This window comes from Ciconia boyciana, chromosome 11 (assembly GCF_034638445.1).
Source record: "Ciconia boyciana chromosome 11, ASM3463844v1, whole genome shotgun sequence".
NCBI classification, from domain to species: Eukaryota; Metazoa; Chordata; class Aves; order Ciconiiformes; family Ciconiidae; genus Ciconia; species Ciconia boyciana.
In genome coordinates, this window is record NC_132944.1 from 6,660,271 (window position 1) to 6,685,006 (window position 24,736).

General features: G+C 52.0%; 2 protein-coding genes across 2 annotated transcripts in view; one reads left to right on the plus strand and one right to left on the minus strand.

Moving 5' to 3' along the window:
* NT5DC2 (5'-nucleotidase domain containing 2) overlaps nucleotides 1–16,175 on the plus strand; it is a 29,204-nt gene extending 13,029 nt beyond the window's left edge. The window contains exons 5-14 of the mRNA XM_072875875.1: nucleotides 13–106; nucleotides 3,860–3,988; nucleotides 7,283–7,343; nucleotides 8,011–8,113; nucleotides 8,622–8,723; nucleotides 10,543–10,624; nucleotides 14,285–14,371; nucleotides 14,863–15,003; nucleotides 15,238–15,302; nucleotides 15,811–16,175. Of these exons, the coding sequence (XP_072731976.1) occupies nucleotides 13–106; nucleotides 3,860–3,988; nucleotides 7,283–7,343; nucleotides 8,011–8,113; nucleotides 8,622–8,723; nucleotides 10,543–10,624; nucleotides 14,285–14,371; nucleotides 14,863–15,003; nucleotides 15,238–15,302; nucleotides 15,811–16,072 (1,126 nt within the window). The 3' untranslated portion in view covers nucleotides 16,073–16,175. The remainder of the gene's footprint in view (nucleotides 1–12; nucleotides 107–3,859; nucleotides 3,989–7,282; nucleotides 7,344–8,010; nucleotides 8,114–8,621; nucleotides 8,724–10,542; nucleotides 10,625–14,284; nucleotides 14,372–14,862; nucleotides 15,004–15,237; nucleotides 15,303–15,810) is intronic.
* Nucleotides 16,176–18,863: 2,688 nt separating this feature from the next.
* The window catches only part of STAB1 (stabilin 1), a 62,649-nt gene continuing 56,776 nt past the window's right edge, over nucleotides 18,864–24,736 (minus strand). Inside the window, 13 exon segments of the mRNA XM_072875851.1 lie at nucleotides 18,864–18,997; nucleotides 19,078–19,242; nucleotides 19,530–19,676; nucleotides 19,899–20,018; nucleotides 20,140–20,292; nucleotides 20,721–20,840; nucleotides 21,070–21,176; nucleotides 21,408–21,573; nucleotides 21,921–22,054; nucleotides 22,537–22,681; nucleotides 23,348–23,541; nucleotides 23,742–23,849; nucleotides 24,300–24,404. Coding sequence (XP_072731952.1) covers nucleotides 18,947–18,997; nucleotides 19,078–19,242; nucleotides 19,530–19,676; nucleotides 19,899–20,018; nucleotides 20,140–20,292; nucleotides 20,721–20,840; nucleotides 21,070–21,176; nucleotides 21,408–21,573; nucleotides 21,921–22,054; nucleotides 22,537–22,681; nucleotides 23,348–23,541; nucleotides 23,742–23,849; nucleotides 24,300–24,404 — 1,715 coding nt within the window. The 3' untranslated portion in view covers nucleotides 18,864–18,946.

The window sequence follows — 24,736 nt, forward strand, 5'->3', positions numbered from 1 at the left end:
TTTTGTGTCTAGAGGGCTCAAACCAGTGCCTGATGAAGAGGTAATAGAACTCTACGGTGGTACGCAGCACATCCCCCTGTACCAGATGAGTGACTTCTATGGCAAGGTATTGTAAGCTCTTTACTGCTCTGATGCAGCAGCTCTTTTAACAGCTAGGAAAACAGAGTGAATTATACGAGCATGTAAATGACTCCAGCCTCCCTTGGACTCAGAAAGGCTCCGTCCCTAGTGAGCTGCAGTGTGTGTTTTTGTTCTAGTGGGAATTTGCCCCAGAAGTTATTTAGCAGTTTAGCATGTGAAAGCCATCTGTGAAGCATTCCTAAACACCAGGGCTATTGGCCTAGAGCTGAATGGCTCTGGAGACTGATAGGGAGATGTTCTCTGCTTGTTCCTTGGCCAAATCTAGCTCCCAAGCTACCAGGGCAGCCTGCAGTGATGGTATTTGCAGTGAGTTGTGTGGGAGGGGGGTATGTGTGTGTAGCAGCAGGGTGCTGGCAATGCCTTTCTCTCTTTGGTTTTGTGTAGGGTTTTTTTCCTTCATGAAAGGGATCCCCTTCCACACCTCTTCAGACCTACTCAGTGGATATTATTCATAGGGTTGGCATCCATGGGTGTTGGTTTTTTTTTTTTTAGGCAGAAAAGCTTACTGTCACAGTAAAGGACTGAAATTCTGTCCGTAGGAGCTGTAGGAATCCTTTGGTTGCATGAACTAGAGGAAGTTAGGAGAGATTTTTCTTCCTCCAGAGTCTAGTGTGATGCAGTGGGCAAGCAGGGCCGTTCACATCCCTTTCCCCCCAGAACTGCTTTGTTTCTTGCCCTTTGTTAGTTCAGTTGCCTTAGGGGAAGCTGGAAGGAGAAGGGCAGGCTTCCTCTGGTAATACCCCTTTGAGTCTGCTGTGTGAAGTCTCCAGCAAGGTCATTTTTTGATTTCTCTCTCTCTCTCTTGGGAACAATTAATCTGAGTGGTTGCTTTCTGGATAAGTATATACTCTGTTTGTAGCTCAGTGTTGTTTCCAGCTTTGAAATAGGATGTTTCTGTTTAGAATTTGATATCTGTCTGTAAACTGCACTCGATTAGCCTCCCACTGTGCAACTCTTCTCACTCCTGGCGAACTTGAGATGATTTCACCTTTCTTTTTAAATAATTGTAAATGTGAAATCTGCTTCGAGTTGTGGCCTTTTGTAGGACCAGGTCCTCAAGCCAAGGTGCCTTTCTGTGCTGTTTTGTACGTACCAGGTGTTTTCTTCTTTCCTGTAGTTAGTATTGAAAGATTTGGTATAACATTGGCCACAGAAGTAGGTATAGCAGCTTGTTCTTTGCAAAGAGGTGAATCTCCTCTCCTAATAATGTAATGAACTCTGTAAACTAATAGGTGGATCCCAAAGAGAATGAAGGTATATACAACTAATGACATTTGCATCCAGCATTAGTGGGAAAGCATCTGGGTTAAGATGACTGCTGGTGTGAGCAGGTGCAGTGCAATTGGTGTGGAGTGAGGCTTTAGCAGGGGTCTTTGATCTTGTCCTCCTTAGTCTGCCATGCTGATGTTGCTACCTGTATGGATAACAAGAAGGTCTGCCAGGTCAGTGATTGCAGACAGCAAGGCATAAGACAAGTGGGACTGATGTAGCTGAAGCGTGTAAATATTCTCCCTTAAGGGTTTTCTTGATCCTCTGTTGGCAAGAGTGTGTAGACAGCTACTGGCATCCCAACGCCTGTAGCAGGTAGGCACAGATCTGGCCCAGGGTTAGACAACGCAACTAGTGTGGCTTTTGCTGGCAGGACTAGTGCTGGCCTGTAATGAAGGTGGGGAACTTACGGGTGTTGTGGAAAAAGCATCTATATTATTCTTTCTAAAACTATGATCTGGTTTTCATCCTGACTTGTGTCAATATGTCTGCTATAAGGAAGCTGAGGCCACTAAAGGGAGGGGGGGAGGCTGGACTTGCCTTGTAGGATGATGGCATAAGGCACAAAAACAAAATCAGAGTTGACTACCTCCAAGGTAAGTGTTTGCTGTTAACATTGAACGTTTAACTGTCTCCTCTATGCTTAAGGTCTTGGTGGGACAGGTCATTGCTCTGCTGCGCTCTTCTAAATCCCATACCTAGTGATTTCAGTAGGAACTGCCTGTCTGTGTCCCTCTTGCTTCTTTCCCATAATCCCTGAACAGGAAAAAAAGGTGGGGGAAGTTTTCAGGAAATTTTGGGTTGCTAGTGGGAGAAATGTTCCCTTAGCCACCACACATCAAAATGGACAAAAATATGTTGAAAGGATTCAGCGAGTATCACCAAACAGCACCACCATGTGTGATAAGTGGCCCAAATCAGAGGGTGTTCTTTGTGTTCTCTTCTGCTGTAGGTCAAGTTGTCCTGTGCTGGATGGATGGATAGAAATTGTATAACCCTCAGCACACCAACATAGCTTTTGATCGCGGCATTTTTGGTAACAGACCTCAGGCAATATGCTGTTTGTTATTCCTTTGCCCTTTTGCATCTTCTTTCTTGACCCCAACTTGTGTTGTCCCAATATTGCCTTTAGGTAGTGCTGCAAACAGAGGGCTAGTCTCTTGTTCTACCCTTATAAGACCAGACTAAATGGGAGATGTTACTGTTGTTACATCCTGACATGACAGTGGCACATGTTTGTCATTAGGCAGCATGTGCCCTCTGTCAGCTTCCACCATATGTACCTTCTGTGCTCTTTAAGATGCTGCTTTCGTGTCTGTATTTCACATAGCTATAATAAATGTCTTCTGATGTGGACCAGTATTATCCTACTGCAACTTTGCGGCTGCCAGTCATGGATTAGTCAAAGTGTACATGCACAGGCATGATGTGACTGGATTGCCAGGACATCTCTGGTGACTGGGTTCATTGAGAGGTCTATGTACTTCCCAAATTGCTCTTCATGTACAAGACCTTAGTAACGGTTCCCTTGGCTGATCTGGCACTTCAGCGATGAAAGATGAAAAAATTTATTCCAGCTTCAGCTTGCCAGTGACACTCACCATAGTCTTCTGCACAGCTGGAACATACTAAATAAACAAACTTCATTTTATTGGAAGGCCCCTCTGGAGCCAAAGTTGGCTGTTGACTTGCTGATAGGTTTGTGATTGATAGGCAACAAAAATAGCAAATGGAGCAAAAATAGCAATGGAAGAGCTGCAACCTTGCCTAATGCAAGGTGAGTTATTTCTTGGGCAGGATTTAATTGTTCATTTCCACTTGACCGCTGGGTGGGCTAAAGTTCTTTTTCTTCTTCTTTGTGCCCACTCTGGGTTTTCTGTAGCAACGCAAGGACAGGCAGGCATTGACAAACTGCTTGTTGGAGGGATTCTTGCATTGCTGGGTAAAACCTCACTGGCATGTGGTTAGAGCAGCTTTGGTGCCCATGTGTCCAATGTCACAGCCTGGTTTAGATGAGCAATGGGGCACCTCCAGCAAGGGCCATAGCTGCTTCTGAAGCAGAGCATTGTCTCTTGGCACCCATGGTAATGCCAAGAGGCCAGATGGGAAGCAGAGGACATGGGGTTGAAATAAAAGTTAGTGTCTAGGACTGACTCCCCGCTTCCTCCACCTTCCACCCCATGGTGTTAATGATGCTGGGTTTGTTTAATGATTTCTGTGAAGGAGAAGCCTCTCTCTTGTCAAGTGTTAATGCATTAGGTTAGTGTTTTGGTTGAGAAGAGAGGGTACTTGCTGAGTAGCTGGGACTTTCCACATTAGCGTTTTTCTTTTTGTTAGCCTGGAACGTCTTCCAGATGGTACTGGGTGATACGAGTTACTTTGTTGACTTTGCCTTTTTTTTTTTAAGTACTTTTTATTTAATGTGTCTCCTTCATTTTTTGCTTTCCAGGGTCCGTCACTTAAGCAGTTTATGGACATTTTTTCTCTTCCTGAAATGACGCTGCTCTCTTCAGTCATTGATTACTTCATAACTCATGGCATTGAGTTTGACCAGGTGCATCTTTACAAGGATATATCTGTAAGTAAAATGTCAACTGCCCCATAGCTCATACCACATCAGAATTGCGAGTTCTTTGGCTTGTTAGCACTGGTGAGCTCTGCAGTACCCAAACCTAAGGGGCTGTTAGTGAGTAGCCTAATACGACAGTGTTATTGCCCCTTTAGATTAAAGCATTACCAGGGAATATTCAAAGCTGTGTTTTCAGAACATGTTAGGTTTCTGTCTGTACCACAGAGTTGGTGTTGCTGTACATTATCTCTTGAAGGAGTGCCTAGGCTGGTTAGGTTGAAGGTCCTTCCGTGGGAAATATGTCACAAAGCTTGTGTAAATGTTTTCTGGTTCTGCAGACTTTTAAGCTCTATGTTTTCCTGTTAATATATCATTTTTCAGAGAGACTTGGTCTGACCATGTGCCAAACAGTTTGCTTTACACAGCAATTGTTATGAAACACCTGCCCTTGCCTGCTCTGAGAATCCACGCCTTCCCTTTGCAGCTACGGAGTAGTCTGATCTTTTTGGGGTGTTTTCCAGTGGGTGACTGTAGTTTTCAAGAGCCAGTTACTCCAAGGTGCTAACTGTGCCATCCAGCTTCACTCCTGGCATTTGAAAGGGCTGCATAGGATTATCAGCATTGTTAGGGGATACTGTTTGACTTCTTAGTTGATGCTGTAGGCAAGATGTAAGTGCTTAAGATTGCTCCCCGGGGTGACTTCTGTTGACCGATGATGCATCTTCCTTGGTAGCCAAGCCTTATCGCATGCCTTTTTCCATGGAGAAGGGGTTTTGATTTGTACCTTATGGAAATCTTACGCTCATCCACTGGTAGCGGCCCATACATTCACTGTTCAGTCTTCTTGTGAGGGAAGTGGAGCTCCACATCTGTGCTGCTTCATTCGTGATAAGGATCCACCCTGTCAGCTTTGCTGCAGCCAAGGATTACAGCTTACGTTCTGACCTTCTGTTAGTGCTTGATAAGAGTGTGCCAGCCAGTTTCCCACAAGACCTTAAAATGTTTCTAGGTTTTAGTTGTTGTAGTTGTTTTTTGCTCTTGGGGTGGGTAAAATGGGAAGAGAGGATACAGCTGAATCCTTAGGCCTTTCCTCAAGAGTGTCTTCTGAGCCTTCTTTTGAGGTCAAAATGGACTTGTTCCTAATAGAAATCTTGAGAGCAGGTGGGTGGTTGCCATAGCCTAATGCGTACTTGGTACAGGGTAAACAGTGTGCTTAAGGCCCAAAACTAATGCTAATCCTAGCATTTGTCTTCACATCCTTCGCTGAGGGATGTGGTTATTCCTGATGAGTGCCTGAGGCAGGCAGAGAAGGGAGCTCTAACAGAAAATCTGTGCCAATGCCTGACTTCTATACTGAAAAGGTGGGGACTGTCCTGTGCTCTCACCAGAGGAGTTCTTGCTTTTTTCTGTACAATGAGGATAAACAAACATTTTTGCAAAATTTATCCCTTTGCAGTATCTGAGTGCAAGCACAAAGCAACGGTTTGTGGACATGAGCACAGAGATCCTTCTGTGCCTACACAGGCAGGTGTCCGAGAGGACTTGCATAGCCCCAACTGTTATTACAGCACAGGCTTACAGTGAGTTAGGATATGTCTAAACCTGACACTCTTCTGTAATTCTTAGTGGTAATCCTGATTGCAGTGCTGTGTGTTTGGGAGCAGGTTGAGTGCTACAGACGCTGCACTGAGTCAAAAGGGCAGACCCTGAGGCAATGGTAAAGGTTGAAGCTGACATGTAAACCAAGTAGTCCAGTCACACCAGTTTAGTCGCTTCGTATTTGAGAGTAAGAACATACAGTTTACCCTGCTTTCCTTTGGAGGAGTTTTTGAGCCCTGTTTGACGCCTCCCCAGGCTACCAAGAGTTTACCTGCAGGAACCTTATAGTTCTTCCTCTTTTTTTTTTTTTTTTCCTTTTGCTTTTTGGAGGGCAGGGGTTTAGGGAAGGAGCATACTGGAATCTCTTCCTGCTCTGCAAAGTTAGTTTTGACACAAATCCAAAGCATTGCTTGCTTTTAGCGCCAGTGTGCTGGTCAAGAGAAAGTCGTTTTCTTGTTAGCACTCTTGCTTTTTGTTTGGTTTCTTTCCAATAAGGCAGTCTCTTGATGAATGAGATGTGACCTCTGCCTTTTTATGATTCAAATCCACATGGTGGAAGGAGACTCCTAAAGCTGTTTTGAAGAGGTGCCGCCTCCTCCTTCATCATCCCTCATCTAAGTTGTAAATTCTCGTTCTCTCCGAGCTTTGAAGGAAATTATTTTTAGGGTGATGAGCAGGTTTCACCAGTGGTACAGTGAGACCAGGTGACTGTGTGGTGTTGTGTGCAAGTGTCACTGTAGCAATGTCAGTGGCGAGTGTGGGCATCCAGTCTGAAAGGGAAACTCCTGAAGGAGCACACGTAGTGTAACAGTGATTTAAGGGTCCTGGGGAAAGGCAGCATTTGCTTACCTGCCTAAATTGTCAGGGATAAAAATGGTACCATTAAAACAAGCATTTGCATGTGCAAACGCTACAAAATGTGTTGCTGCATTGGAAATGGTTTTGTGTATCTAGCATATCTCATTGGATGGAGACTTGGGAAGACTTTTGGTTGGGTGTGTCCAAAACTGTGTTGCATCTTGGCGTCTAGCCTGGAAAATAGAGGCTATTTGGGTGCCCTTGACAATATCTGTTTTAACTTGCCTGCCCTCTGAAAAGTGGGCAGCTCTGTTTTGGCAAAAAACCCTCACCCTCCTAGTGGAAGCTTCTGCTCTGCCTGTGCCCACTGGCCATCCAGGGCCAGGAGCTGTAGCCCTCCTTGGCTTGTGGGGAGCGTTTTGGAATCACAGATGCTCACCTCTGCTGCTGTTCGCCTCAGCCACGCTCCTATCCTTTGGGTCACATTTGGCAGATCTTCCACAGGCATAGGGAGGAAGAAGAGCCAGCTAGTGTCTGGGCCAGGACAGTTTTGGGGCAGCATATGGCTTTGGAGTTGCACAGGCTTGATTGCATTGGTAACAGCGTGTTAACATGTGCTGGTTTCCAGGAGCAGGGAGGAAGCTGTGCTTTCATGGATAGGTTTTGAGGTTTTTCCCCTGTACTGCAACAGCTGAGCTAGCCACTGTGTTCTTTTTTTTGACATGCTGGTAAGCCTCACTGTACAAAGGTCCTCTGCTTAGCATTAATGTAGCTTTTGTTCATTCAGCAAGAAGAGGGGATGTGTCATTACTGTATTGGTCCTCAGTGGTGGCAATCGGTTTGTGTGCTGGGAAACAGGAATGCCATATGTAAAACTGAAACTTTTTTCCCTGCCCTTTTCTTTAGGATGCTATTAGAGATGTACATGTGAAAGGAGTGATGTACAAATGGATTGAAAAAGATATGGGTGAGTTAAACAGAGCTCTGGTGCCAAATCCATTTTGATGTGTCTCGTAGAATGTGGCGTTCTGTGTGAGATGACTGTGTAGGCCCTAAATGCAGTCACAGGAGTCAGGGGGACACAGAACTTAATGAAATACTTGGCTGTGGCATGCCTAAAGGCAGCTGAGGGGTAGAGTGGCATTAAGAACTAAGTGGTATTTAGGGTCACATGGAGGATCTATTTTAATGGAGGAAATGGCTACCTTATTGCTTGTGTTTCTGTTTTCCTTCAGTTTGTAAGCGAGGGATGACGGTCCTTGGCATGATGTGAACATGCAGAGGCACCATCTGGGAAGGCTTCCTGGTCATTCAGGGGAAAGAAAGCTCCTGGTAGCCACATGGCCTGGAGTGGCTGGGCCTGTCCCTTGGGATGATTTGGTATCAACGCTCTTTTTTGCCAGCCTTTTCAGTTCTTCAGTCTTTCTCTTCCCTCTAGATGGGATTGATGATGATGAGGAAGGCCATTTTGTCACCATGGTGGTTCACTACGTGCCTGCCTGAGGTGGATCTGACTGAGGTCTTTTGCATCCCTAGTGGTATAGGGGTTAGGTTTGTTTTTGTTTTTAAATAAATGTGGTCATGGCTTATGCCAAAATTTTTTGATTGACGATGTCTGTTTTATTCCAATATAGAACAGTATATTCTGCACGGGGATGAAATCTATGCTGTGCTAAATCGACTGGTGAACCACAAGAAGAAACTCTTCCTCATTACAAACAGTCCCTTTAGCTTTGTGTGAGTACTGTTATTGCACATCGATGGGTCACCACGGCACAGCAAGAGTTGTGCAGTGCAGTCTCTCCTGTGAGCATCTGAAAGTTGTATGCTAGAGGTTTTTGTGGCAATAGTCATGAAACTGCTGTCTGGGAACCGGTTGCGGTGAATGTTGCACCCCACAGCTCTCTCTACATCATTGACTCTCACTTTTTGAAGAAGATACGAGGCTGTGGCTGGCCACAATGTTACGGAGCTGCCACTTTGGATTACCTCTAGCAGCTTTTGCTGCATCACAGACTTCTCTGGACTTCCCATAGTACAGGAGAAAGTGTGGGACAGCTTGAAACAGTCAAAGTGCTACATCAATACTCCATGCAATGAGACGGCCTTGGGGGATTCACAAATTTCTATGCTTTCTTCTCTGTTACTGAAATGAGAGTAAATTTAGGACAGACTGTTGTAAAGATGCAGTGTTGGGTGAAAAAGAGTACTGGATCTGTTAACTTTTCTGTTCCTTTGCCCTTAGGGACAAAGGAATGAAACACATGGTTGGCAAGAACTGGCGGGACTTATTCGACATGGTCATTGTGCAAGCTGACAAGCCCAACTTCTTCACTGATCGGCGGAAGTACGTGTCCTGGGGCAATACTGCACTTCTGCATGTGGTCCTGAGGTTTTGGGCCCCCTTCCCTGGAGTAAATGGCTCCTTTTACCTTCCAAAAGAGTAGTGGTTTTCTAAGCATAATCTAGGTCCAGTAGGCATCCAGCCTTCCGCTGTCCTCTCAGATACCCTCTGAGGAGATGAAAACTGACCAGTCCGGGAATAAGTGGATAGAACGGGTAGTGCCAAGCAGAAAGCATGTTGCTAAAATTGGCTGTCTTAAACCTCATCAGTTTTGTCATGGTCTGGGCTTAACTTAAATTTGTAGGGGTAATAACGTACTTAAATCTTTAGACAGAAAAGAGGAGTGGAATGGTGTATGGAGACCTGGCCATTTATTGGCTCTAGGTCTTGAGAGTGTGCCAAAATCTTTCATTTTCCTGTTCCCCACAGCAAATATCTGTGGGGTTTGGGTTTTTTTTTTTTTGGGGGGGGGGGGGGGGGGGGGTTTAGTTACTGGATACATGCTGTTTGGTAATTGGCAGCTCTGGAAGCCTTTGTACGTGGTGACTGGGTTTCGTGGTCAGTTAGGAGTTGCCAAGGGACTAGCTGATAGGCAAGCCGCTGTCCTCACTTTGCTCTTTGGATTACTTGCTTTGGGAACTTGTGTCTGCTTTGTTGTCTCAACTTATGACTGACCAGAAATTACTGCCCTTGAGGGAGAGGTCTGTTCTTTCCTCTATGTATTTTCTTCCCCCATTTTCCAGGCCACTAGCATAAACAGGATTAAACCTACAAAATGGCTTTATAAGCTGTGCTGACCTGGTGAAGGTTTTCTTCATGGGATGTAGGTGAAGTGTTTTACAAATGTAGCCTGGAGCTACGATGATCTGGCCCTCTAGGAGATAAAACCTTTTGGCTGCATGGTGCCTAAGGTCCACTCATGTAGTGGGCCACTGGAATGACATGGCACATACATCCAAGGTGAGGGGAACCTCCTGATGGCAAGCTGTAGTGAACTGTGGAGTGTTTTGTCTGAGGGAAAATGCAAGTGTGCACTGGAGACCACTCGTGGTTGAGGAACCCCTTGCCCAGGTAGGCTGTAGAGTTCACGGTGGGAGGCTGGATTCCTTCTGCCCTATGGCAGCTCAGGATCATACAATACTTCTGGATGAGACTGTGCTGTGCTTGCAGCAGGAGCAGCTTCATTCCAAGACTTTCGATCCCAGAGCTCACAGTTTGGAACTCCTATCCCAAGAGGGAGCAATGTTCCCATCGAGCATGAATGTTCATGGGGGTCAAGTAACTTAAGCCTTGTTTTGCTTCTTCTGTCCAAGTGGAAGGTAACCAGGCAAGCCCTCAGGAACAACAGGAGTCAGCTCGGGTCAGCTGCCGAGATCAGCACGGAGACTGCTTTCCATCCGCTCTGCAGACTGCATTATCCTATTAAGACATTCCACGGTCTCTGTTGGGCTGGGGCGTAGCCAGACTGGAACAGGACACAGAGTGTTTCATGGCAAAGCTTTCTTGGCCTTAGCATTTCAGAGGGAGTCTTTATTATTATTATTTTTTTCCTCTTCTCTGTATCTGAAAAGCAAGAAGAGTTGTTAGGGATACTGGCATTAAATGGTTACAGTCTATGGAAGCATTTTGAAAAGATCTTTCCCTCTCACACTCTCTTCCCCTGAGAAAATAGTGCAGAAGGCTCAGAAGGTCACTTCTCATGTAGAGCTTTTATTACGAGCTGTTACATAGGTAAACAAGTTTTCCAATTCAAATGTTGTGGTTGCTGGGTAACAATCACCAAAAATCAAAAGAAGTTGACGTCTTCCCTCTTTTTTTCCAGACCTTTTCGAAAACTGGATGATAACGGCTCATTGCAGTGGGACAAAATAAACCAACTGGAGAAAGGAAAGATCTACAAAGAGGTAAAGTGAATGGGTGCATAAGGGGTACAAAGCAAGAGTCTGAAATGGTGAGGACTTAAAAGACACCTGCAGTTTTGGAAGTCACTGGAAAACAGGAAAATCTGCTTAGTCAGGGTGGGGAAAGATGATGGGTTCTTCTATAGGTGTTTTATAGGTGTGGATGTTTGAAAAGTGAAAAATGGAAATCCTTGAAAAAAGCGCCTATGGTAGAGTTAGAGGGCACTTGTAAGGAGACACTCTCTAGGCTCTGTGTGCTGCACTGGCTGGTGGCAGCAAGAGATACCCTCTGTCCACATGCAGAGAGCTCTTGCTGGCCTGGTAGGACACTGTCCCCCTGAATCTTTCAGCATGTCTCTTAGCATGCTGTGGAGCATTAGCCTTGCGATTTGCACGCTTCTGAAAAGTCTTTCAGCTTCTGCTGGGATGTAAGTATTAGAATAAAGGGTCTTTTCATATATCGGAAAACCCTGCCAAGGGCTGTGTTGCCTGTCAGCATGCGATAAACTGACCTCTGAGAATGGTGAGAGATGCTTCATGCCAGGTGTAGGAAAGGCTGCCCTCCCGGCAATCGCAGTTTTTTAGTTGCAGGAGGCAGAGCTGGAATAAGGTATACCAGAGCTGCCTGGTAGGAAAATGTTTTGTCTGCAGCTCTGTAACAGTTTCCTACCCAGCTCTGTGCGTGGGTCATGCTGCAGAAAGGTGTGTAACAGGAGTGATGTATTCCACCCAGCTCAACTGGGTTTGGCATTAGAGCTGGAGGGACAGGGACAAGGGGGGAAAAGGCAGAGAAGGGCCACTTAACTTAGGCAAGTACCCAGCACCCTATCTGCCCAGGAGGACCTGTGCTGAGTTATCTCTGCCAGGCTGAGTTTTTCCCTGTGGGTGCCCTGTTTGTGTGAGAAGGGGTAGTAGGGAAACATCCTCTGCATGTGTAGCAGGGGTCAGTGAATGCCCTCTGCCCCAGCATACAGTGAAACCTTGACCCTAGGAGCTCTGTTCTGACATTGTCCAGCGTGGCCAATAGTGCAGTCTTCCCTTGGCTCTTTGATGTCCTGGTCCTGAAACTCTTGTCCTGGCAAGGCTCCCAAGAGTGTGCTCGTTCAGGGTAAGAAGGCAGAGCTTTCTGCAGTCTGATGTGTATGCAAAGATCTTTCACACCTCACTCCAAATCGTCCTCCATAAGGTTGGAAAAGGTGGACTTGTGGAGGAGGGAGTGGAGAAACAAGGGTGATCAAATAGGGTACAAAGCCTGGCTCCCATCTCTCTGCCCTTCCTGAAGAACAAGCATGTCCGAAGGATGGGCTGTTAACTCTGGTAAACTTGCTGCCTTGGGGTGTTCTCCTTGCAGCTGGTCTGTCCCCTGAGAACAAGTTGTCTCTGGCTTTAGGACGTTTTGTTCTTGGTTATGTGAGCTGTCCAATCCCACGGGAAGAAACTGTTAGTGAGATCGCGGTCAAGTAGCTGGGACCTGACCTGCAGTAGAAAAGTAGGTCGTGTCCTTGAGTAGTGCTGTTGGGAAGCCTCTGGCCTGTCTGGTGGGTCTGTCAAAGTGCTCTGCTAGTGTCCCATTCCCTACCAAGAGCTAGGAGCTGGGAACATGCAAGTAGAGCTCATACAAAGTCTCTCTCTCATGGGCAAACTTTCCCAGTGGGTTACCGGCTCCCTCAGGAGAAAAAGTATACCTCAGCCAAGGGGTTTATTGCTGAATTAAGTTCTGCTCTCGACCACCTACATTTTGTGGCCACAGTTTGCTCACCCAAGTGAGTGGTGCACTGAGGAAGGGAAAAGATGAGGGAGGAAGGAGAGATGGGTAGGATTTTGGGCTCTTCTCCAGTTCTCCCCCCCACCACGATGTTTATCTGACTGCATCAAGGTTGTTGCCTAACTGTGGTTCTTGGGAAGTGACAGAGTGTGTACCCTGGTTGTAGTCCACCCTGTCCCCAGTGCTTTTGGTTTCTTGGAGTGCCACAATATGCTTCTTTCTGGCAAATGTTAGTGGCTGTGGACCTTGCTGTGCTGGTGATGTTGCTAGAGGCCTCTGAGCTGACTTGTTCCTGTCCCCTGAAGCACAGCTGCATGGCGGTTGTGCTGTGGGTATCTCATACGAATGGGACCTCAAGGGGTTGGTGTCTTGCCCTGGGGACTGGGAAGTTCAAGTGATGGCCCTCTAGTTCCTCCTTTCTGATAGATGTGGTGTTTTCTGTTTGTGGCATGTATGTACTCCCGTCCCTCCCCTAGTCTGCAATCTCAGGAGGGAAGGAGGACAGCCAGCTCCTGGAGGTCACATAACAGGTCTGTAGCTCAGTGGAGGTGTAAGCGCAAGTTTCCTGGCTGTCAGGTCCACTGCTGTTTGAGGTGACCAGAGCACAGCAAAAGGACCATCCACCTCCCAAGGCTGTGGTCCGTTTCCCCGCTCTGCTGGTGGCTTCCTGAGCTACCCTCAAGCGAGCAGCAGCAATGTTGTGTCCAAGAAATGCAGAGGCCTGCCTGGCCCTGTGTTTCCATGCTGTTAAGGGAAGTCTGCACAGCTCCAGAGATGCTGCAGCAACAGGAGGCCCAGCACTCTGTTTCTGGGCACCCTTTGCAGTGCATACAGCATGTTGCCAGTGGCTAAAGGCAGGGCTGCAGGCTGTTGTGGGAGCTGGCTTGTGTTTGGGGGTTTTCTGTCCGGGCCGGTGCTGTTGGGTAGGCACGCTAGCTCTTTCCTGGCACTGGAGACTGGCTGGAGAGATTGTTGCCGAGTGGCTCACAGGTTTGCATTGATTGCTTGTGCTGGCACAATCCAGTCTGCTGGCACTGATGGGGCCTTTTCCTTTCCTAGTGGGTTTTGCTGCTGTTGTGACTCATGTGGAAAATTTGTGTGGAGATGGAAGGGGGGTCCCTGAAGTCTCCTCTGTGTGCGGGTGGATGTTTGGAAAGCCTTGAAAGCTGCTCTGTGCTGTGCTTTAACTGGTGCTTTGGGGTTTGGTTTGTTTTACTTAGCTGTGAATCTGCCCAAGCTGGCTGGCTTTTTGGCTTGGTTAAGCAATTCCTGTGAACCGTGGGTGGTGTTAATCTTTTGGGTTGGGATGGTGGTCAGTGGTGTGAGAACAGCCTCAAGTACTCCTAGCTCCAAAAGCCTTGCATGATGGTGCTCACCTTACCTCTGATGCACTCTGTGAGGTGAAATCATTATCACCTGAGCCCAACAGCTTCTAAACCCAGAACACCTGGGGTTCTTTCTGTCTATTGCTCAGGCTTTTCTAATTTAGGTGTCTTTAACTTTTGGCCTGTAAACTGCCTCCTTTTGTTGCCTTTTGAGTCCATGTAGTCCTCTTGACTTGCTGTGCCCTAGAGCACAGAACTTCCCCTGAACTGCCTATTGGGTTCAGAAGCATTTCTGCCTTTTTCTGTAGCCTAAGAAAAGCTGAGGGATGTACAGGGGGGTTGTCACATGGGAAGAAAGTGAAATAAGGTGGGGAAGGACAGAAATCTCTGGGTTTGGATGTTGGGGGAGCAAGCAGGTTGACATCTCATGAGAGTGCTCACATCTGCATGCAGTAAGGTGGCACATCCAGTTGCATTGACAATGCTGCTGGGGTGGCCGCCCAGTACCATGCAGGGAGGATGGAGGCATTTGGCCCGTAACCACATTTCTCTCTGTGCTCCTTTTACTTGCAGGGTAATCTCTTTGATTTTCTGAGGCTGACAGGCTGGCGTGGGTCTAAAGTGCTCTACTTTGGCGACCATCTGTACAGCGACCTTGCGGTAAGTGGAAAGGTCTCTGCTCTCTGGCAAGGTGGGAGCAAGCCTGCGTGACTGTTGTGGTGGCAGCTGTGTTGGAGTGTAAGGCAGGGCCCTGATCTGAGTCCTCAGGTCTCTGCCGTGCTGTGCTGGGTGCTCTGCAGGCTGCAGCTTTCAGGGCACAGAAAGGACACATAAGCATCCCCGCTCTGCTGTCACGCAGAAGCAAGCAGTGGAGAAAGGGCCCCTGAAGCACTTTCTGTGGGTAAAGAACATCTGCTGGTCTGTGAATTTGAGAGCAGTTTGTGTGGTTCCCAGGTTTCTAGGTGCTTCACGCAGCTGATCCTCGGCGCCAGGAGACAGCTGTTACTGGCATGACCTGGCATGGGCTGTGGATGCCTGTCCCCTGAGAATCTATAATGGGAACAGACCACTCTTCTAGGAAACAGGGTTGTGTTTGGCTTTCAGTCTTTATGTTGAATTCTTGGTTGTTTTTTTTCCACCCCGACCTCTAGGACCTCATGCTGCGTCACGGCTGGAGGACTGGAGCCATTGTTCCTGAACTGGAGACAGAGATTCGGATCATAAACACAGAGCAGTACATGCACTCCCTGACCTGGCAGCAGGCTCTGACGGGGCTGCTAGAGAGAATGCAGGTAAACAGCTCCTGTCTGAGCGGGACAGGTAATATGCTGCCTTCTGAGTCTGCATTTTGGGCTTAGCATGGGAATCGGGGGATGTACCATCTTGCCTGTGTTCTCAAAAGTATCTCATCCTCCTCCTGGTACAGTGGACTTGTGGGTTTGTGAGTTACAGTGGAAACTGGGAGGAGCTGAGCTGTGGCCTGCAGGACTGACACAATGTGGTGCTTTCTGCTGTTGTCTTTGCAGATGTATCAGGATGCAGAGTCGAAGCAAGTATTGCTGGAGTGGATGAAGGAACGTCAGGAGATCAGGTGAGCGTTGTCCCCCTCGCTCATGAGGGGTCTTGGAGGCTCCCAGGCCTGCACTGGATCTGTTTTGTAACCTGTTTTGGGGACAGTGGTGCCGCAGCTGTTGGCCCATGGTCCTCCCTGGTGTCGCTTGTCTGGGGGGAGGGAAAGCAGCAGTGCAGTCCTGCAGCCTGGGAGGTTGGACTGGTTTGAAGGCAGGGTGGGAAAGGGGAGGTGGTGTCACCCTGTGCTGGGGGTGGGTTGATGGGCTGTCTGCTACTGCAGCTCCTGGCACTGCGGGTGGGTCCCTGCCTGTAACAGGTATGGTAACAAGGAAGAGTAAGTGTGCACTGAATTTTCATCGCAGTCTTACTGCGCAGGGACTGGTCTGCATCCCAGCCTGGGTGGGAGGGTACTTAGGGTGATCCCAAAATGTCTTCTGGGAGTGGGGTGGCCCAGGGCTAAGGGGTTGGAGGGGGGAAGAATCTGTGACCATGGCCTTTTATCTACAGAGCACCATCTTTCCTCTCAGGTCGCTGACGAAGAACCTGTTCAACCCTCAGTTTGGAAGCATCTTCCGCACCTTCCACAACCCCACGTACTTCTCTCGACGGCTGGTGCGGTTCTCTGATATCTACATGGCATCCATCAGCTGCCTGCTGAACTACGACGTGAATTTCACCTTCTACCCCCGGCGCACCCCTCTGCAGCACGAGGCTCCGCTCTGGATGGATCAGCTCTGCACAGGCTGCATGAAAACCCCCTTCCTGGAGGAGATGGTGCATATCCGGTGAAGGGCCAGGTACTCTGGGCAACAGCACAGTGTGAGGCTGTACGTGGGGCAGGCTGCAGGGCCAGCAGCACCTCTGTCTACCACTAAAGGGCGTTTGACACTTACGGATGTGTGTAGATGGCGTGTTTATTTTTTTTCCCCCTTCACTGGCTCCATCCCTTTCCCTGAGGTGTGTTGCAGGCTGGATGGAGGATAGGTGCTTGTTCTGGACTGTAAGTAAGTAAGTAAGTGAGCCGCAGGGGGTCCTCCGTAGGGGCAGGTGAGATGGAGAGCCAGTGCTGGTGCTGGGAAGCTGCCGCTCCCTGCTCTGTGCCCAGAGAAGTGGCTCAGAACTGGAGTCCTGAGTGAGTCACTGGTGCTTGGTGAACGTGGAATCCCACGTGAGGTGTGACAAGGTGTGTCAAGTCTGTAGCTGCCCCGAGATCCTTGGGAGCTGTGGAGTGAGTCTGCAGGGGGACAGTGAGGGGACAGGGTTGCCAGCTGGGCAGCCAGTGAAGCGCATCAGCGAATGCATCACGGATGACAGAGCAGCAGCAGCGTTACCTCTCCAGAACTGGCATCAGCACCCTCAGCCCCATCCTGCTCTCTGCCAGGCTGGTGGGTCCAGCTGGTGCCTCTGGTAGGTAACCAACTGTTAGTTAAATGTGCAGGATGTGGAAGTCCTGTGTGAGAGGTGGGTGGGAGTAGGTCAGAAGGCCTAAAAACAAGTGTTTGGGGGCATGCCTCTTTTTTGAGTGAGCTTAGTGTATTTTTGGGGGTTTGGTGCCATGTGACATCAGTATTTTGGCACTTGATGCGGTATGGTCTGTTGGGACGTGTTCAGCCTTTCAGCGAAGGTGCAGGGTTGTCAGCAGAGGTGGTGGCCTTCCACCCGTCTTTGCAGAGCTGTGTCCTAAGGTGCATGGAGGGGGGTGGTGAGGAAGGCCTGGGTGGGGGTGAGTGTGAAGTGCTGCTGGGTCAGAAAGGGGAGCGGGGCCATGCAAAGCATTGTAGTGCCTCCTGAGCAGGAGGAAGAGGAAAGAAGGGACAAGAGTGATGGCCTGGAGGCCCGGGCAGGTCCAAGCAGCTTTGGGATGTGAGGGGCAGAAAGTAGGTTCTTCACTCAGCTTGGGGCCATGCTGTTCTTGGCCAGGCTTCTGACTGCCCCGAGGGACAGGCAAGGCGTTGGGGAGGGGTGAAGGGGCAGTTAGGTGGGTAGGGGTTGTTGAGTTTGTGCCACCCTGATGCTGGCTGGCCCTGGGTGACAAGAGCATGTCATGCCATCAGAAAGCTGAGTGTGTGGGAAGCTGATGACTACAGGAGGAGGATGAAGGGGTAAGAGGCATCCCGGGGCGGGGGGGGTGGGCTGGTCTGCGAGGGCCCCAAAGCAGGCAGGAGATGAGTAATGTGGCTGCTCTCCCTGGAGATAGACATGTAGGGGCAGTCAGAGGACGTTTGAAGGCAGAGCTCTTGGTGCAGGCTCTGGAGATGTTGGTTGCCTTGGTCCACTGCCTCCTCCCCTCACTGCTGCACCATCTGCAGATGGCAACAAGGGTGACTGACAGTACCAGCTCGCTTGTGGGGGCAGTCAGCATTGAGGTGACAGGAGAGAAAGGGAACAGAGAACGGATGCACTTCTTGTGCTGGGGCTGGCCGTGAGCAGGCAAGGAATGGGTGAGCTACCGCAGAGTGTGCACGATGGGTCTTCAGCATGCACCGTGTGTCTGTGTGATGGGGAAGGGCTGCCGGTTTACGGGGAGGCTGGGGGAATACATGGGGGCAGGCACTGGTGGCTTGTGAGCACTGGGCTGCGGCAATTGCTGCATGGGGCAATTGTCAATGTGAGGGGCAACCGAGGGAGAGGAAGCTGGTCAGTGTGGAGGACCCTCTGCCAGGAAACTCCTCAGAGAAAGGCACTGAAGTACAACGTGTAAGTGTCAGCAGCCCTCAGTGAGATACACATACATACACACACACAGACCCCCACCCCACCCCTCTTCTCCTGCACGTTCCTCTCCAGCGGTGTGCCAGGCTGGTCCATCAGTCTGTCACTTGTGTGTCACTGCCTTGTCTTTGTGTGTCACTGCCTTGTCTTTGTGCTGTGTGCCAGCCTGTTGCAGACTTTCAAAACGCCTTGCTCTTGACTCAGTGATTGTCGAGATTGCTGAACGATTGCTGTTAACGTAGCTGCGCTAATCAAATGGTTGTAGTCTCTGCATGTGGCATCTGATGTCTTTGTGCTGTGTGTACTGTGAAGGCTCAATAAAAGTCGGCAGCATGCAGTAACTAACTGACTAACCAGCTCACGACAGGGGTGGTGCTTCTCTCTGTTCGTTTGCCTGCCCTGGGGGCGCAGCTCCCGGTACAGGACCAAGGGCCTGGGGTGCAGCTGGGGCGCGGGTCTGAGAGACCAGGCCTGAGGTGTCCAGCACGGAGCGGTTTGTGCCCCTTATGGCCGTAGTGCAGGCAGGGGAGGTGACTAAAGGGTGTCCGGGGTGGTGACTAACGGATGGGACTTGTACCTGGCCACGGAGGGGGAGCGTGAGGGCTGGCGTTCCCCCGGGGCTGTCCGGCGCCAAGACTGCTGGTGCTGGCGCGGGTGGCCGTGCGTCCCCGCGGTTGGGGGGTACAGGGCCGTGCGTGGGGAGGGAGCAGCTGGGCTGGGGACGAGAGCGGGCCGGAGGCCGCACCTGCCGCGGGGGGGTGGGGGTGGGGGCTGACGGGCGGCAGGTACCGGCGGGGTGCTCGGTGGGAGGCCGTGGCTGGGGCAGCGAGGATGGGGGCAGAGCCGCGCCGACAGCACAGCAGCGGGCGGCAGGCGCGGGCAGAGCCGGTGGCGCGGAGCTCTTGATTTCTCGGCGCCCCCCGGGCCGTGCGGGGCCGCCGGGCGCGGCGCTCACTGCGGGCGGCCGTGGGGGTCGGCGCAGGCGTCCGCCAGGAGCGAGTCCTGCGGGGGGGGGGGAGAGAGCGGCGTCAGCGCGCGGCGCGGGAGCGCGCGGCGGCGGGGCGGGGCGGGGCGGTGCTCACGTGCAGCGGCTCGTAGTCGGGGGCGTGGCTACCGTAGAGCGGGTTGGGGATGGCGACGAGCGGCCGTTGGGGGCGGGGGCGGGCGGCGCGCGGCCCCGCCTCCGGGCGCGCGCGCTCCTGCTGCGGCCCCGCCGCCTCCTCCTCCTCGTCCGCGCGGAGGTCCGCCTGGAAGGGGAGGCGCGGGATTGGCGGGGCGGCCGGGGGCGGGGCTTGGGGCGGAGGCGCGCCCCGCCCACCCCTTCCCCCGTGCCCGCCCCCCGCGGTGGGCCCGGCCCTCGGCCCTCCCTTCCCACGGCACACCGCACCTGCGGGCGCCTCTCCCACGCGTGGCTGCCCCCCGCCACAGCCCCCAGTGCCCCTCAGGGCACAGCACAGAGGGGCCGTGCTTCCCCGGACTCCGTCCACCTGCCCTCCCCCGAGAGGCCGCTGCCCAGCCCGCAGGCTGCACCGACCTGGAAGTACCCGAACTGCTCCTCCCGCCGCCGCCTCTTCACGCAGTAATAGGCGACGCCGGCACCGGCAGCCAGCGCCAGCGCAAAGCACAGCGCTGCCAACGTCCCTGTGGCCACGGAGCCCGACACCCGCCCCACGCCATTCACCTGCGTCGAAAAACAGCGGCCTGGTTAGGGCAGAGCGATGGGATCTCCCGGCAGCCGCCCTGCTGCGCCTCCCCGGGGTGACCGTGGGCAGCCCCGCCAAAACCAGCCGTGCCGGGAGAGCAGAGAGGGCGAGGCCAGTCCTGGGGATGACTCGGTCGCCTCATGCCCGTTCCCAGGCCTGGCGCCAGCTGTTCCAGCACTTTCGTGCCCTCAGACACTCACCTGACCAAGATGAACGACGGGCGGTGGGATCCTCAGCGGCTCTGCAATCGCATGAATGATGCCATTGAAAGCTACGATGTCCCACTCCACAATCATCGTGTCATTGATCCCCTTGGCATCCTACAGCACAGGACAGAGATGATGTCACCCGACCAGAAAGCCTCCCCGTTGTTCTCTGTCCCAAAAGAGATGTGGTGAAAACTTATGGGGGTTTGTTGACCTCTGCCGAGGTTAAACCTACTGAGTGCTCTGTACTGTTGTCCACGGGGAGGTCTGATACATGGAGGTCATATCCTGACTGGGAGGGGATGATGGTGCCTGTTGTGAGGTTGAAGCTGAAGAGGACGACATTGCTGGACGACACATGGAGCTTCAGTTCTTCTCCTGTCAGTGTCTGAAAAAGCAACAGGGAGCAGGGATGAGAAACGGCTGAGCTGGCTCTCACCCCTTCCCTCCTGCTGCGTGCAGCCCCCACCTGGCCTAAGCCCAGACACTCTCCCTGGCCACAAGACTCAATTCATGGCTCAATTCATGGGCAACACGGCACAAAACTACTATGCAGAGAAGGGAGGACTGCCATCCTTAGAAACAGTCAAAGCTCAACTGGAGAAGGCTCTGAGCAACCTGACCCAAATGGCTCTGCTGAGTGAGGGACTGGACTAGAGACCTCCAGCGGTCCCCTCTGACCTCAGTTCCTCCTCCCTCCCCAGACTCTATTTCACATCACCATCATGCCAGCTTTGGCGGACTCCTGCTCTCCTCTGGGCCTCTGATAGTTTGTTCCATGCGCCCTCGAGCGGCCACTCATCCCTGCTTGCTTACTTCATTGTCCGCGAAGCCAGAATTCAGAGGGACAAAGAGAGTTTTGGGAGCGAAGTCGTCAGACAGAGAGATGAAAAAATCCAGTCCTTCTTCTGTGTCATTGGCAAAATCGAGCAACATCTGGAAAAGATGGGAGATCTTCCCCATCAGCACACGGCCGGCAGCTCAATGCTGTTACCTTTCCCAGTCCAGGAAACATCCCCCAGCCCTGGAACGAAAATGCCTCTGTGTTTGTACTCGCTATCCTGCATGCAGACCAAAGCACTACTTCTCCCTCTTACGGCCAGTCCCTTCCTCCTCCTTGTTGCTGGCTGCTGGCACACCAAAGAACCAGGAGAGCATCACTTACGGAATAGAAGGTGGAGAAGCGAGCGTGGTCTGCGAGCACGTCGGGGAGTTTACCGCTGCACCAATACCCGTCTCCCACGAACCCATCACGGCAGGTGCAAGTCAGATCTGCAAAGGAACACCAAGATGCGACTTAACTCACCAATGGCTACGCTGACCACCTCTCCCTTGACTTCTGGATACCCCCCAGCATGTTCCCTCCTGACGTGGGCATGGGGAGAGGGGGATGCGCCTGCTTGCCCATGCCTCATGCTCCAAGGGCAGTTCTCTGCCTGCTGCCGCGACACACCTCTTGTGCCTGAAAGGACTGTCCCTAGGAAATGTGCTTGCACCACTCACCCTTCTCCCGGTAGCAGAACGCATCCCAGGTCTCGCTCAGGTTGCTTCGGGGGCCATAGTCCACGATGCCCACTCGGTTAGCCCCACAGCTGGGGTTGGGGTAGGCCGTGGGGTATCCGGCTGTGCCATTGTCCAGCCAACCCACCAAGCACAGATGGAATCCCATCTAGAAGAGGAAAATGAATGATTAGATTAAAAATAGTATCTCAGGCCCAGGTTTTCTGCCCTGATGCATACTCCCATCGTGCAGCCTTATCCGACATCCCCCCAACACCTAAAGGGCTGGGCACTGCCGGAGCTCTCATCCCAATGTGACTGGCAAGACCCACCAGTCCTCCTGGTTTCATGGATGTAGATGGAGCAAACAGGGCCTGTCCGAGGGGATGAGAGGTCACCCACCACATGTCATGGGCTCACTACCGCTGGCCTGGGCCCAGGGAGAAGCACTGCACGTCCCCACCCCACAAGGTGATGGAGCCAGTCCCTGCCCGACCTCTGCATCCCTGCCCTGACCTGCTGTGCTGCTGAGAGCTGCCGGAAAGTGGCCAGGGAAGCGCCTTCTGCGGCACAGGCCTTCTGAGCCTGCTCGTAAGTGAAGTCATACTTTTTTCGGGGTGACTGCAGATGAAATACGCCCATAGTCTTATCTGCAAAATACCAAGGCCAGGGAGCATCAGTACAGTATAGAGAGCGAGCAGCCTCCCTGGGGCAGTCGCGTGGGTACCCGGTGTAAGTACAGACAGCACTGGCAATGGAGGGTGCTCTGTGCTGCACGGGAGGGGGGGATGTGGACAATGCTCAAGTGAGGGCAAGATGGGATGCAGCATGGCATCCTCTGAGCTTCTCGCCTTCCCCAAGGGAGTCAGTGCTTACTGGCAGTGTAATCCCACCAGAGGCCATCTCACATGTCACACAGGAGCAGACAAGGATGGCTGGTCCTCCCCGTATGACATGTAGGGGAAAAGGGGAACGTGAAAACCCGACCAAGCTACAGAGACAAGTCCCCGGCCCCTTGGCTGCCCCACCTCCAGCTCTCCTGAGGGGTGCCCGAGCCAGAAGGTGAAGGATGAGGGAGTGTGACCTCTTCATGGAACATTATCCCTGGCACTGTGGGGTTGAGCACACTCACCATGAAAGTGCAGGTCGGTGCAAATGGCCTCCCGATGGCACTGCCCGTTGTCTTCCAGGCACCGGTCCGTGGGGGGCACAGCCTCTTCCAGGCACTGGATCCCGTCACCGACGTAGCCCCGCTTGCACTCACAGTGCCGCTCATTCTGCAGCACAAAGGAAGGATGGCATTTGTGTGAATGCAAACACGCAGATGCCAGCTGGGGATCCTTGTATCCCTGTGAAGATGGGGATGAGTCTTCAGAATGCCTCTACAGCCTGCCTGTGACAGAGCTACGAAAGGCCACGTGGCCTCTGTCCTACCCCCCACATCCAACTGCACACGAACCAAAAATTGTCACACTGAATCTTTGTCACATGCTGTTTGAAAGACAGCTGAGCTCCGAGGTATGTGGCTTGTGATTCTTGCACTACCTAATGCTCCCAGTCCCATCTTCCGGCCTGCAGTGAGCAACTCTGGTTCCTCTGCAAAAATGGCCAGCATCATCCTCAAAGGACCATCCCGGAGCCCCCAAAACAGTCCAGAAATGCCACAACTGACACAGCTTATGCCTCTCAGACAGAGGAATGGGGAAAAATGGCCTCAGCATAACATCACCAGGACCATCATGCCATGGCCCGTCTGGCAGTAAGGACCTGCAGGAAGAGCGCAATAGTTGAGGGGACTGGAGAGGAGGGGCAGGCCTGGGGACTGCAGTAACAGGGGACACTGCCACATCGCTGTGCTCCAGCAGCCTGAAGCATCCCACGGCAGCCACCTGTGCTGTTCTCCCAAGCACGCAGATCTCCCCGGACCTAGGGGATGTACTCACCGGCCCGGTGCTGATGCAGTTGGCGTGCTGGCTGCAGTCCCCGTTCCTACCGTCCGCACACCTGTCTATGGGGTCACAGACGTAGCCGTCGCCTCCATACCCAGGAGCACAGGCGCAGGAGACGTTCACACCAACCTGTGTGCACTGTGCGTGCCTGGCGCACCCCCCGTTGTCCTGGCTGCACATGTCGATCACTGCAGGGATAAAAGTGTTAGGTTAACTAAAATACCTTGTTAGGTGTCCTGGTGGTCTGTCTGTCCTGCCAGTCATCCCACCGATATGGCCATCCTCCACAGAGCTGCTCAGGACACGGTCACCTGTTGTCTTGCCGTGTTGTCTGCTTTCTCCTTCGCTCACCCCCCCTCCACCCCAGCCCCTCGTGGCTCCCCCCTACCTGAGCACATTCTCCCATCTCCTTCGTAGTGTAGGTTGCATTCGCAGAGGTTGCTGGAGCGGCAGACGGCCTGGGGGTGGCACGGTGGAGAGCAGGTGGGCGTCGTGACTGAAACCAGAATGCACACAGGTCAGAATGATCCAAGAGCTGCAACATGGGCATGGCTGCCATCACCAGCCTCTGCCCCAGGCCACCTGTCCCGTGCTGCCCCCCCTCTCCCCCTGTGCTTTTCTGCAGATGCCTCGCCCAAACCCAGAGGACCGTTACTCCTTCAGATAAGCCTCAGGCCTTCAGCTCACCCTCAAGCTCTTCGTGGAGCACCTCTGAGCTCAAGGACTTGTTCACGATCAAGCGCAGCTTTCCTCCTCCTCTTCCTCACCACCCCAACCCTTGTGAAATTCAACAGCAAGGGCCAGATCTCAGAATGAGCCCCGCAATTGAGGGCTCTTTTTTGGAGGTATTTCTGAGCGGCTGCTTGAACCATCCAGCTGCTGGGAAAGAGTCTGCATGGCACCGAGTTGCAGAGAACAGTGGGTGGTGGGGTTTGGCATCCCTCACCTAGTCTGATTTCGCAGTAGTCTCCGGTCCAGCCCTCAGCACAGAAGCAGAAGCCATCGCCATGCAGTCCTCCGTTGCACACGCCGTTCTCGGTACAGTTACACTCTGTGAGGAATGGGTAAAAGCACTGTCACGGTATCCGCCTTGGTGGCAGTGAAAGGCCACGCTCAGGCCATGGGACAGCCATGTGACAGAACCGTGGCTTGCGTGGGCAGTGCATGAAGGCAGGCACGGCAGTACGCACTCATCCCTTCCTGTCGCTGCCAGCCCTGGCCCCCCTGCAACACGCACCCTTCATGGAGGAGGGGAAGCCTCTCTGCATGCGCAAACCCTCATTGTTCCCCTCCCCTGGGCATTTCTAGAGATGTATTTTTCACGCTGAGCCCCTGCAACCATACAGCCATCAAAAACATTCCTGGAGACCCTGTAAAGCCCAG